This window comes from Balaenoptera physalus, assembly GCF_965194825.1.
Source record: "Balaenoptera physalus genome assembly, chromosome: 20".
NCBI classification, from domain to species: Eukaryota; Metazoa; Chordata; class Mammalia; order Artiodactyla; family Balaenopteridae; genus Balaenoptera; species Balaenoptera physalus.
This window is the reverse complement of record NC_138901.1, coordinates 14,485,101-14,497,684: the sequence shown is the minus strand read 5'-3', so window position 1 is coordinate 14,497,684 and position 12,584 is coordinate 14,485,101. Positions and strand designations below refer to the sequence as shown.

At 45.5% G+C, this 12,584-nt stretch overlaps 1 protein-coding gene across 4 annotated transcripts in view; it reads right to left on the bottom strand.

Annotated features, from left to right (window-relative positions):
- The window catches only part of PECAM1 (platelet and endothelial cell adhesion molecule 1), a 54,237-nt gene that overhangs the window by 19,303 nt on the left and 22,350 nt on the right, over window positions 1-12,584 (bottom strand). For 3 of the 4 annotated variants that reach the window (XM_082442039.1, XM_082442040.1, XM_082442037.1), the window contains 7 exons: window positions 11,533-11,808; window positions 7,804-8,091; window positions 7,079-7,186; window positions 5,939-5,966; window positions 5,184-5,260; window positions 3,374-3,427; window positions 2,258-2,323 (listed from right to left, as the gene is read on the bottom strand). In XM_082442039.1, the coding sequence (XP_082298165.1) occupies window positions 2,258-2,323; window positions 3,374-3,427; window positions 5,184-5,260; window positions 5,939-5,966; window positions 7,079-7,186; window positions 7,804-8,091; window positions 11,533-11,808 (897 nt within the window). The remainder of the gene's footprint in view (window positions 1-2,257; window positions 2,324-3,373; window positions 3,428-5,183; window positions 5,261-5,938; window positions 5,967-7,078; window positions 7,187-7,803; window positions 8,092-11,532; window positions 11,809-12,584) is intronic. The other variant, XM_082442038.1, reaches the window with a different exon arrangement.

The following is a 12,584-nucleotide window of genomic DNA, read 5'->3' as shown; positions in this document are numbered from 1 at the left end:
CAGCGGGGTTTCCCGCACACATTCAGCCCTGCCCTCTTGTTGTGGTTCCCCTTTCCTTCCAAGTCTGAAGCCCCCTTAGGAGGAAGTAAGCTGTTACCTGTGGGACGGCACCCACGATGCATGGTGATGGAGGGGCTCAGGCTGGACCAGGGAAGGCCGGCGAGGAGCGCCCTAAAGTCCCATCGGCCAGAGCCCACCCACACTTGGTTCTGCGCACCAGACCCCTGCGCTGTCCCCTCCTGGGCTCTCAAATTTAACCCAACCGAACCAGGCTCCCCGTGAGCCTGTGCCTCCCAATCGCAGGCATCACGACCATCCATGCGGTTGTTTGGTCAAGAAACATGTAGTCAGTCATTCTGTCTCCCACAACCTGGCCACGAATTTTCATCCAGTACTGCGGTCTGTCTGTAACATATATCCAGAATCTATCCACTGCCAGCACTTTGGCTCCATCCTCATCCCCTCTTGCCTGGTTTCCATTTCTGTTCCCTTTAATCCGTCCTCCACACCAACCACAAGGATCGTTTTTAAAAGAAGGAAGTTGGAACTTGTCACTTTGCTGCTTAAAGGCTTCCAAAGGCCCCCAGTCCACTGAGACTAGAACAAAAAGAGAACCCCAGCAGCCCTGCAGTCCGTGGCCCCGGCCTGGTCCTCCCAGCTTCATCTGCCTTCACTCCCTGTCGCCCTCTCTGCAGACATTTAAGGACCAGAAAGAGTCATTTAAGGATTCTTTAAGGTCTCCTTTCAGGTCTTTAAATGAGCCAAGCTCTAGGCCACCACCCACTGTCCTGCCACCCCTCACACAGGCCTTCTGGGACCACCCAGCCAGAAAAGGCATCACCTTTCAGGCCTTCCATCACACCCCACTCTTCCTGCAAGCTCTGACTCTAACCTGATACTATCTGCTCATCGGTTCCTTGTTTTCCTGACTCCCTCAGGGGCTACACCTCCACGAGAAGGGGACCACATATGTACCTTTGCTGCTTGCACTGGGGCTGGTCCATCATGGGCCCCTAATTTGCTAACCCAACAAGCAAATCACTTTACTGTGAAGTAAAGAGGAAGAGAACTTCAGGCCGGCCGTGGCCCCCACCCCTGCCCCGACCAGTCTAGACTTGGAACTGCGACGCCCTGTGTAGTGGTGCAGATCAGGCAGTACCAACTGCAGGGGCCATGCTGACTGCAGACTATGGGCATGGTGGCCCTGTTGTGCAGCACCCAGCCCCAGGGGCTACAGGGGACGGCCCTGCCTGGAAGGTTCCATGGACACATCTGCGGACATGGTACCTGGAACTGTGCTAAGCAAGGGAAGAAGGAAGGAACCCCAAACTCCTTCCAGATCATGGAGCAAGAGGTGACAAGAGAACGCCATCACCACGTGGCTCTGGCTGAGGCTACACAGGCACGGTCTGCAAAGCAGCCCCGGGCCTGCAAGGCTGAGTGGACGCAGCTTGGCCTCAGCCTCAGCAGGAAGGGGGATGCACGGCAACAGCCCTAACGAGCTTCCCAGCAGGGCAGGAAGGCTCGGGTGGCTGCTTCCTTTGTGTGGCAGCCTCTGGGGGAGCTAAGGAGGTTTGGGAGGACGTGCATCTTTTTTTTTGTGGTGCCCGAAGCAGCTGAGATTGACGTTCTAGTGCTTGCTGTGGACTGACCCACCCTGAGTCAGTCTCCCCATTGCAGGACCAGAGCTAGGGGCCTTCTCCAGGCCAGTGTGCCCAAGAGAACCACACACATAAAAACAAAGCCTGAAGCATAATGATGGTGGCACTGTTTACATGCAGAGGGAGTCTGTGCTTTCAAAAGCCTTTACCCAATTGTCCCTTTAAATAGCCAAGCCCTTTCATCCCCTTGCACATTTCATTTATACAAGCTCAGTCTGCAAGCAACTTTTTAAGGAAGGTGCTGGATTGGGGCAAGGGGGCTACCTCTGGAAGGATTCCCAAACACCCAGGAGTGAGGCTGCCTGCTAAGAGTCTCTCAACAGACCCATTTCTTAGCACTTAGTAATTGCTCAATAAAACGCAGCCATCATTAGTAGTATGATAAATAATAATTAATGAAATTTTACACCTCCAAACCTGGGTGGGTGTCACTGCTCCTGCCTTGGGCATGTCCAGCCCGTCTGTCTGCTGACCACCTCCCTTCTGAGCGATGAGGGTGACTAGATTCTTGTCCGGGGGCCACAGCACAGCCCACCCTGGCATCTACACCCAATCAGACAGTAAAACGTGGGGAATCCCTTGAGTGATGGTGTTACCTCTGTGAGGCTCAGGGGCGGTCACTTCCACTTCAGTGTACTCCACGTCCAAGGTCAGAGGCTCTGCTCGAAAGAACCACAGCAGCCTGCGGTTAGACAGAGTCTCCCTGGGGGGTCTCAGACCACAGTAGAGATTTCTATTCAAGTGATCGAAGAAGTCTGTATTTTAACAGGGAAGCTGGATGCAGGCTTAACTCCATTCTAAGTGGGCGAGAAAACTCAGGCTGGGAGAGGTAGTGAGGAGGCCTGCACTCCCGGGATGTGGAAGGACCCTCTGGCTCAGGTCCCGTTGTTACCACAGTGTGAGGACTCGTAAAGCTCATTAGATACAGAAAACAGACGGCATCGGCCACAGCAGTTAACTATAGAAGCCTTCTCCATGGCCACAGGCACAGAATGCTTTCTCCAAGATGGAAAGGATCTCAGGAAATGGGGAACGGGGTCCCCAGCCTCAAACTGCTTTGAGAGTATGAGGCATATATGCATAGGAGATCAAGTTACACCCAAAATGGAACTTCCTGATTCAGAATGGGCTACTAAATAAGTCAGGAGGATCTCCCTTCTCTTGGATAGTAGAGGCACAGGTGTTTTTTAGTGTAGCATTACTGCAAATCATCATGTTGTACACTTTAAACTTACACAATGTTATATGTCAAGTATATCTCAATAAAGCTGGCAAAGAAAAGTGTTAAGAGGCTGGGGTGGGAAGAAGTACGCAGGGTACTTTAAAGGTAGTGGAAATGTTCTTTTTTTTTTTTTTAAAGGATGATGGGTATGCAGTTATTTATTGAATTGCTATTGTTTATATTTTATACATAACTTATAAATATTATTTTGTATCTACTAAATGTTTAATAAAAATGAAAAATACATGAGAAAAACAAAAAAATGAAAAATACACGATAAAAAATAAAATAAAATAGCACTGATGCTTATTTTTAAGACAAGTAACAAGAGACACGAGACAGCATCTTTGGAGAAAGCAATAGCCATCTCCATTTAAGAGAAATGAGGAAATATCCACAGGTCTTAACAGCTTTTGTTCTTTTCCTAGGGGTCTTTTATATAAAAGCGAAGGTTTCTAATTTTTAAAAAGTTAGATAGATAATTAATTACCTTTATTTTCATTTAATGGCTTCATTGCATGGTTTCCAACATCTTCATTGTAACCTAGTTGAAAAATAACAGGATGAGTGACAATGGAATTCCTAGTTTTCTACATAAATTTTAGAAAACTCAGTGCCACTAACAAAAGGGGTCAAGCCCAAATTCTTCAGTGTAGTTGGCAACCAGCAGTGTATCTGGGGTCCGAATACCCTCCTGGTGGCCCTGGGTCCCATCCAACCCACTGCCTGGTCTCTTTCTAAAACCGGTATGATACCCACCATCGCATGGGAGGGACACGGCTATTTATGAGTTGTTCAAAATTCAGAATTGTTCACTAGAAGCAAGCTCAGAAGAAATTAAGCTTAATTCCAGAAGGGGCGAGCCAGTGACCACAAACATGAAGGATACTAGTGGACCAGTATCCTTCAGCTGGAGAATTGGATCCATGAGAACATGGTTTAAAGATATTGCAATACCTCCAGGCTGCCACCTGGGCAGGAGCAAAAATTTCTTGATCTTTTTTATCAAGTTGTTGTTTATTAAAAAGAATTCTTACAAGTGTTACAAATACTACTCCTGAAGAACACATGGTTTTCCATTCCATTCCATTATGTATTTACAAATTACTATTGTGATTACTAACATACATTTATAAACTGAAATAATCCATGCAGAGAAAATATTATAAGAATTGGAGTATTTCTTGAATTTTGGAAATTTGGGAGGAAATTCTATTTTAATATAAGTCTTTATCAGCATTTAATTTAGAATATCATATCTTTGTTCTTATGTATAAATACAAATTACCAACAGAACCCACTTTATACCACAAAGAGGTATTTTCTCTATAGCACTGGATTACTTTTTGCTAAATATTCACCAAACTTTTCTGAATGTAGTTTCTTCAATGACATATTTGTTCTTTTCTCTTTATTGGCACATTACTCTTATTACGACAAATGTTTTATTTTACTTTTTAAAAAGTTTATGATTCAATACTATAGGAATTGCTCATTTCTCAAAAGATTTCTCAGGAATGCCCTGTAAAAGGTGTATTCTAAAAAGTTTTTATTTTGTGCGACGCTGTTACAGAATTAGAAAAGAACATCAGTGTTTAATTCCCAAAACTGTCTGGGACAGAACTTTTTGTGTGATGTAATCATGGCCCCCTCTGGGAAGCAGACAACACCCCTGCTAAAAGGTCTGAACAATTTTCTCACAGACCTAATGGGATTAAGAACAGCTGGGGTTGGCTCCCCACCCTATTGAGCTGACTCTCAAGCTTGTGATAAACCTCATAACCAGTTATTCCTTTATTGTACCAGTCTTTTTTTTTTTTTTAATGCCTCTACCAACAGTGAGATCTTTAAATTGGTTTCCCACTGGGGCAAGTTTGAAATGAGACTGCCTTGTGTTTGCAATAAATAATTCCACCTGAGAAGATGTTTTACCAATGCCTTCATTTGATAGCTGGTCTCTCTCTTACAAATGAAGAATGGTTTCACTTGCACAGCGTCCAGTGTGTGAAGGGAACCCACGTGGGTGTCCACAGCATTATAATTATTCTCCACCTTTCATTCCTTGGGATATTTAGAAGGTGGTGAAATTAGAGCACAATGTTCTGCCTTTCTTCTTAAGCTTTTGTTTTGCTTGTTAGCTCACCACCCAATGCCTGATTAGATTAAGGGTCCCAGCTTGAAGCCAGAGTTTCCCTTCCAACCTCACCCCACCGCCCATAGATTCTGCTTCTCAGAGGGACAGGAGAGTGTAGAGCAAGTTGGGAAAAACTCTTAACAACCGCACAAAACCATGACGGTACCATAATGTCTGTTGGCTTCAGTATTGGGATCTGACAACGTCTTCTCATTGTTGGAGTTCAGAAGTGGTGCTGCTGGCCTTAAATTGAAATTTAAAAAGGAAAAAAGAAATAACGTTTTTTTGGCTCTAACTCCAAACCAACAAAATAATCAAGGAAAGAGCATGAGAAAACCAGGAAGAGTTTTCTGAAGTGAAGAAAGTTTTACTCTCTCACTTGGAACTAATGCTTTCTTCAGCTCTACGATTATTTGACAAAAACCTTTTTGCTGTTGAAATAAGCGTCTGGGCCAAAGGGCGTACAAACATGAGGAGTCCTTTATGAAGTGAATCCCATGTCAGGAGGGGATTCCTCATCCTGTGCTATTGTTTCTTTCAGGAACAGAACGATAGTTTCCATGCTTTGGGATTTTAGATCTCAAGAACAGTAAAAATAGTACAACCATTTTTAAGGCAACTCTATTTTGCCAAGTAAGTAAAAAATTTTTTAATTCCATCTATCATTATAATTTCATAAGGAAAAGTGTAGACAGGACATGACCTCAGAATAAAGCCATTCCTTCCCGTGAAGGACAGTTGGCAACCTTCCACTGAGACACAGACACACACACACACACACACCCCTACACCGCTCACACCCAAGGTCCTAATTTTTCTGAGTTTGCCAAGAACCACTGAAAACTTCCTAATGACAGGAATCCCTCCAGACAAGTCTATCCACACCCACAGGACAGCCACCCCTCTTCCAAGTACACTGACCTGGACATCTCCACCGGCATCTGCTTGGCTTTGAAAGACAAAGAAAAGAACCAAAGTCAGTATAAAGAGCCCACAACCATATCAGACAGGAACACTCATTTCAACCATATTTGGCTTGTTTGAAGATTGAATACCCATAAAAAGATGGAACAGAAAACCAAATATATTCACACTTTTTAAAAAAGGAAAACAAACAAATAAATGAAGCAGGTCTTCTCTTGGTCTTATACCAAGAGATTTCACATCATGTTCTCTGAAATTTGACATTTCGACTGTTTTAGCCAGAAGCAACTTCCCTTCATGGAATGTGACGGAGAGGAAGACAACAGCACAGGAACCAGAGGAGCCAGATGAACGGGCAACTGTCTCTTTGCTTCAAGACCATCCCCAAAAGTAAAGGCTTAATCAATCCCCATGCTTTTAATTCCAAACTGGCCTGAGGCCAAGGCCAGACTCAGCCTTAGGACTGCTTTCCCAGGGGGGCTGCCCCTTTCCTGCTTTAGGAAAAAGCCCTCCTCATCCCATCTGTCTCCTCCCATCCCAGGCAGCAGCACCAACAGGGATAAGCAACCCGCCTTATCCCCAAAAAATTTTTGCAGACTTTACCGGTGCTGTGCCCTTCTGCTTGCACCTTGCTTAACTGACTCTGATTCCTGAGTGCCCATGAGTAATCCTGGCTTCCCTCCACACGTGGCTAACCCCAAGCACAGGGTAGAAATCATGGCACAACCAAAAGATTAACTGGGAGGCATTCAGCGTGTGTGGGTGTCTCCGCTCATGCCCAACTCTACCAACTGTAGGACTCGATGTCGCCAAATCCACATGAAGGGCTGCTTCTGACCACATGTAGATGCAACTTCCCCCCAGATTCATCTTTTCTGGGGAGCCCAACTGAGAAAGCAATTGCTTTCACTTTTGCCTACCTAAATCCAGGGGCAGTAAAATCTCCACACCCACCAAAGCCAAAATCTTTGGTTATCAAGGTGACAGCCCAGGAGGAAAACGGCTGTCGTCAGGCACATGTCCTCGACCCTCACGGGAGCAGAGCACGAGCCTCCCGTGAGGCTGAAACCCCTCACATCCGTGGCGGGTTCCCTGGCAGGGCAGCCCGTCAGAATGGAATGAAAGGACTGTGCTCACCCTTGGCTTTCTTCAGAAAATAGCATCTGGCCCCAAGTACCAAGGTGGCAACGATCACTCCGATGACAACCACTGCAATAAGTCCTTTCTTCCAGGGGGCAAGATAGACTGGAAGTGCAAAAACATTTTAAGTGTATCAGTTTTTCCTCTGCCAGCAAGAAATAATATCAGCCCTAAGCAGCAAATAAGACTGATTTTTATATCCTTGTAACTGATGTCTTTCACTGAGCATCTACCTCTGAGGGACTCTGTGTTCATAGGAGGGGCAGAAATAGTTGTTTCTGCTATAAAACGAGTCAGTGATGGTCTGAAAGGACCATAGGACTGAAGGAGACTCTTCTTAGGGTGTCTGTTCACCCTTCCTCGTTCTCCATAAATCACCCTCTGCCTATATAGGTGGGCTCCTCTAACCATGTCTGTTCTGCATGACCCACTCCTCTTGACCACAGGTGGTCCATGGGCTCACATTTGACCCAAGCTGGTGTCTCTCCACCATGAATTTGTAATTAGGACTGTGTGAAATACTTCTAATTCCTTATAATAATCAATTCCTCTTTTATACTTGAGTGGATTGTTATTATCTGAAACCAAAGAGCCTGGCGAATGTGTTGGTCCCTTAACCCCCAGTAAAATGCATTAAACTTCCACCCATTTCCTCTTACAAGTGCTTTCTAGCCTTGCCCTTGGAGCTCACACGACATTTTGCCGTTGAGACCTCGACTCACCTCTGACTGTCAGGGTGTTGCTTTGGAGGACATTTTTGGAGAGATTGGCTCTGTTGGAGGCCGTGCAGTAATACTGTCCCTCCTGCTCCTTGCTAGCCTTCGGCTTGTGCCAAATGGCCTGGGTGTCATTCAAGGTGACTTGGTAGAAGGGTTTGCCCTCCTTTTCTCTGTAAAACTTGTATGTGATGGGAGTAGATCCTTCATTCACGGAGCATCGAAGCACAATGGGCTTCCCAGACTCCACCTCCTCACTCAACAGGATAGAGAGCTTGACTTCATCCACGGGGGCTGGAAAGCAGGAAAGGGATTAGCACTGAGAAGTGGGGAAGAGGAAGAACATGACACGGCCACTGGTCAAGACCAGCTATCTGTGACTGTGACTCAGACTTGGACTTTGCCTTTTATTCAAGTCACTTGTGTTATCCCACATTCTTCACAGTTCTTCCCCCGATTAGCCCAGAAGGGCAGCAATGGACACCTCCTGCCCTCACATATTGATTAGACAGAGGATGCTAGGGACACCTCCCTTCACTTACCACCTCAAGTATTACTGACCACTTAGCTTAACTATACGATTAACTTTTGTGTTCTACTAGGGTCTGTTCTGGGTGAGTTTGTGTGTGAGACTGTGTGTAAGTGTGTGAGTGACAGTGCGTGTTTGTGTCTGCATCTGTATGTGATTTCTCTCCCTCTGCTTACAAAGATGCATGGCACTTCCAGATCTTACGAGCAAATAACCTTGACGCACTGCCTTCTTGAGCTCTTGTCCTGTTTCTCTCCTCCTTTGAATGATCTAAACCAATTGCCTTCATGTCCTCATTTCCCACTTTCTTGTTAGCCTGGAAACCTGACTTCTATCTCTCTGCTTCTGAAACTGCCCTATATCTCTGGTTTTGAAGAAACTCAAAGATGACCTGACCCCTGACTAACTCATCCCTGAGTTCCCTGCAGGTCCAATCCATGGTAGATGTTCTTCCCATCTTCCCATCCTTGGCCTCCCTACAGCTCTCGCCTGTCACCCAGCCCTTCCTTTGGAACTCAGCTTTCCCTGGGCTTCTGTGAAGCCTCACACTCTGATTCTCTTACCTCCTCGCCTGCCACTCCCTCTTTATCAATTTTTCTTCCGTTTGCCCCTTAAATGTGGACTTTCTGCAAAATTCAATCCTCAGGGGCTTCCCTGGTGGCGCAGTGGTTGAGAGTCTGCCTGCCAATGCAGGGGACACGGGTTCGGGCCCTGGTCTGGGAGGATCCCACATGTCGCGGAGCAAATGGGCCCGTGAGCCACAATTGCTGAGCCTGCGCGTCTGGAGCCTGTGCTCCGCAACAAGAGAGGCCGCGATGGTGAGAGGCCCGCGCACCGCGATGAAGAGTGGCCCCCGCTTGCCGCAACTAGAGAAAGCCCTCGCACAGAAACGAAGACCCAACACAGCCATAAATAAACAAAAACAAATAAATTAAAAAAAAAAAAAAAAATTCAATCCTCAGTTTGCCGTCTCCATTCTCGTCTTTGGTGATTTCATCTACATTGTAGCTTCTATTTGCAAATTTAACACATAAACTTATGGCATTTAATGCCTAGATATATAGCTCTAGTCCAGGTTACTCCCTTGAATTCCAAGTCTTGACTTTTACCTGCACATTTCCACTGAGAAGCCCTGCCAGCCTCTCATTCCCAGCAGATCCAAGAAGAACTCATCTACCTCCTATAGACAGACCCTTTCACTCCATGTTCAACCATTAAAATTCTGACCCTAAACTGTCTTCCCAAGTATGTTCCTGCTAGTGTCAGAATGAACCGATCGGCAGACCGGTATCTGATTTATGAATCACCCTCTTGTGAGCGCAGGGCGTGGCCAGACCATGGAGCTGCTGATCCAGCGAAAGGGAGCACCAGGCCTGGGATGAGATGGTGGGGGTCAAGCACAAGGGCAGACTCCTGGAGGGTGCAGCTGACCTGACAGCCTGTCTTCTTGTGAAGCACAAGGGGGTGGTGGCAGGCCAGGCTCAGGAGCCAGACTGCCTGGCCTCAGTTCCCGACCCTACTGCCCACCAGCTGTTTATCTTAAGCCCTAGTTGCCTCATCGTAAAATAAGGATGATATTAACATGGGGCTTACATGGCTATTGTAAGTATGAATGGGAATAATTTACTAACAAACTTCACACGGGGTTGGACATGTGGTCAGAGCTCAGTAAATATTAGCTACTAATACTGACTCACTTTAAACCAAGAGTTTCACACGGGTTTCTATGTTAGCTTCTTAAGGTATTGTAAGGTCTGAAGTCTCCACTCCTGCTAACTGATAGGACCAGCAGGTTAATCTTCCCAAGACCCCATTCTCAGCATGCCCTCCTTCTCTCTTCTGGCTCTTCACTGCACACAGGACAAAGCCCCAACTCCTAAGGCTGGCAGCTGATGCCCTTTACAGTTAGGCCCAGCTACTCTACCAGTTTATATCCAATGACTCTCCATTCCCAGTCCTTCTTTCCAGGCATCTGACTTACACACAGCCTTTAGAGCTGCTCCATGGAGCCTTTTGATTACCTATTTGACTAGGCTGGGGACCATCTCTAGCCCTCTCTGCCCACCCACTGTTGAACCCTGGCTCCTGACCCAGCTATTCCCACTCAAGCTAGATATCTTTCATGCCTTAAATTCCTATCACCATCATTGTAAGGAGAGTTCGCGTGACAATTAAACATGTGTTGCCTGGTAACATTTTTTTCTATATTTGTTTGCACTGTTATTCAAATACATTAAAATGTTTCTTCACTATTTAATCAGGAGATCCTGTGTTTCTCATTATATCATTGAAAACAAAGAATATGTCTTCTTTTTTTGTATGCCCTATGGCATGAGAGGCTTAATATATATTGATGTTAATTTGAAAAGTATTGTTTCTCTTAGGCGATACATTAATAGTAGGAGGAACCAGGGAGTTCCCTGGTTGCCTAGTGGTTAGGGTTCCGGGCTTTCACTGCAGAGGGCATGGGTTCAATCCCTGGTCGGGGAACTGAGATCCCGCAAGCCGCACGGCGTGCCCCCCCCAACCCAAAAAATAGTAGGAGAAACTACTGTCCAACTCAAGATGTCCACATGGCACGTGTAGATAAGCAGTTATTAAACAAAAAGGAGGAGGACAAAGAGGAAGCCTTTTTAAGCTTTTTACAACAAGATGCAGAACGTCTCAGAGATGCAAGTAATGGGCACTCCTAAGGTCTCCGGAAAGGTACAAGAAAGAGGCTTGAGGAAAACTATCCATCTCAGGACAATGGTATCCTGCTCTCAAGTATGAGAGTCCTGGTGACTGTTAGCCTGAAGCTCTGACTGCTGTGGGGTCCACACATAACAGAATTTGCCCCGCCGAGGGTCCATGGTAGAGAAGAGCTCTGGTCTACAATTCTCAGAGAAGACTGTCAGTTCATCTAAACATGAGCAAATGCTAAGGGAGCCCCAAAGCACAACTTTTGTGCTTCCTCAACTTGGAACACTTTATGCTTATAATTTCAGCAGTTCACCTGAAAGGTTCTGAAAAAGGATGATACTGGCCACACTGATAACCCCCAGATATTTTCCGGCTCCATTTACTTGGGCCTTGGTCTGCTTTGCCACATGTCATGTTCATGGACTTTGCACAAGTACCACCCACTTCTCTTGTCTACCCCAAAACTTTGAAAATGTGAACTAAAGCCCCAGTCCCACATGGATTCTTCTTCCCACATGACTTACCTATCACCTTGACCTGCAGAAGTTCGCTGACCAGTTTGGTGTGGGAATGGCAATTATCCGCGATGCAATGGTATTCTACATCTTTCGTTGGGTTATCTTTGAATATTGCGGGCTCATTGGAGCCCATGCTCTGACTCGCCAAAGTCTTACTTGCTTTTGAAAGCTGATAAAAAATGGGTGAGGTTCCATTTATGGATTGACAACTGACTTCTATGGTCTGTCCTTTTATCACCTCAGACCTGGAGTCATGAAAAATACTGGGCTTGGAAAGCATTTCTAGAACGACAGAGAGAGAGAGAAACAATCTGAAGCAAAACATCCAGCCCAAGGGATTCCTTCTCCAAACTCTGGGCTTGGCTTTCTCTGTCATTACTAGAATTTAAAATGCCTGCCTGCTTTATCTACATTTGGAGGACTCCTTTAAGATCTTGAGGAGGGAGAGGGAAAGAGAATAATATAAACAAAAAAGGATGACACAAATTCAGGAAGAACATTACATCCCCCTAAATATATGCTTATATTTTCACATATCTTACGTGCACATACACACACATTCACATCTTTTTTTTGTATTGAGAAAAGACACAAGAAAAATATTAAAAAATACAAGTACCCGAACAGAATATATTTTAAAACAAATTCTCAGTGCCTCAGCCTCTCCTGATAGTAAATTTCATGCCTCAGAAACAAGAATTATACTAGGTTATTATTTAGAAATTAGCTTATTTATAAAGCTAATAAAGTGAAATGACCTCCTCCCAAGAACTACAACAACAAAAAGAATTACAGTGGAATGACCCACATTTGTCTCTTACATTATTTCCTTGTGAGGTAGATGACTGCTAAAATCCTGCTTCGGTTGAGACTAAAATCTTGTCTGGATTTAAACTGAAGGCTAAACTGAAGGATCATGACTGAATAAGAACAGTGACAGTGACAGCTTGCCTGGTGTTCCACATCCATTTAGAACCCCGCTACTCAAAGTGTGGTCCAGGGCCCAGCAGCACCAGCATCCCCAAGGCACTGGTGAGAGATGCAAAACCTGGCCCCAT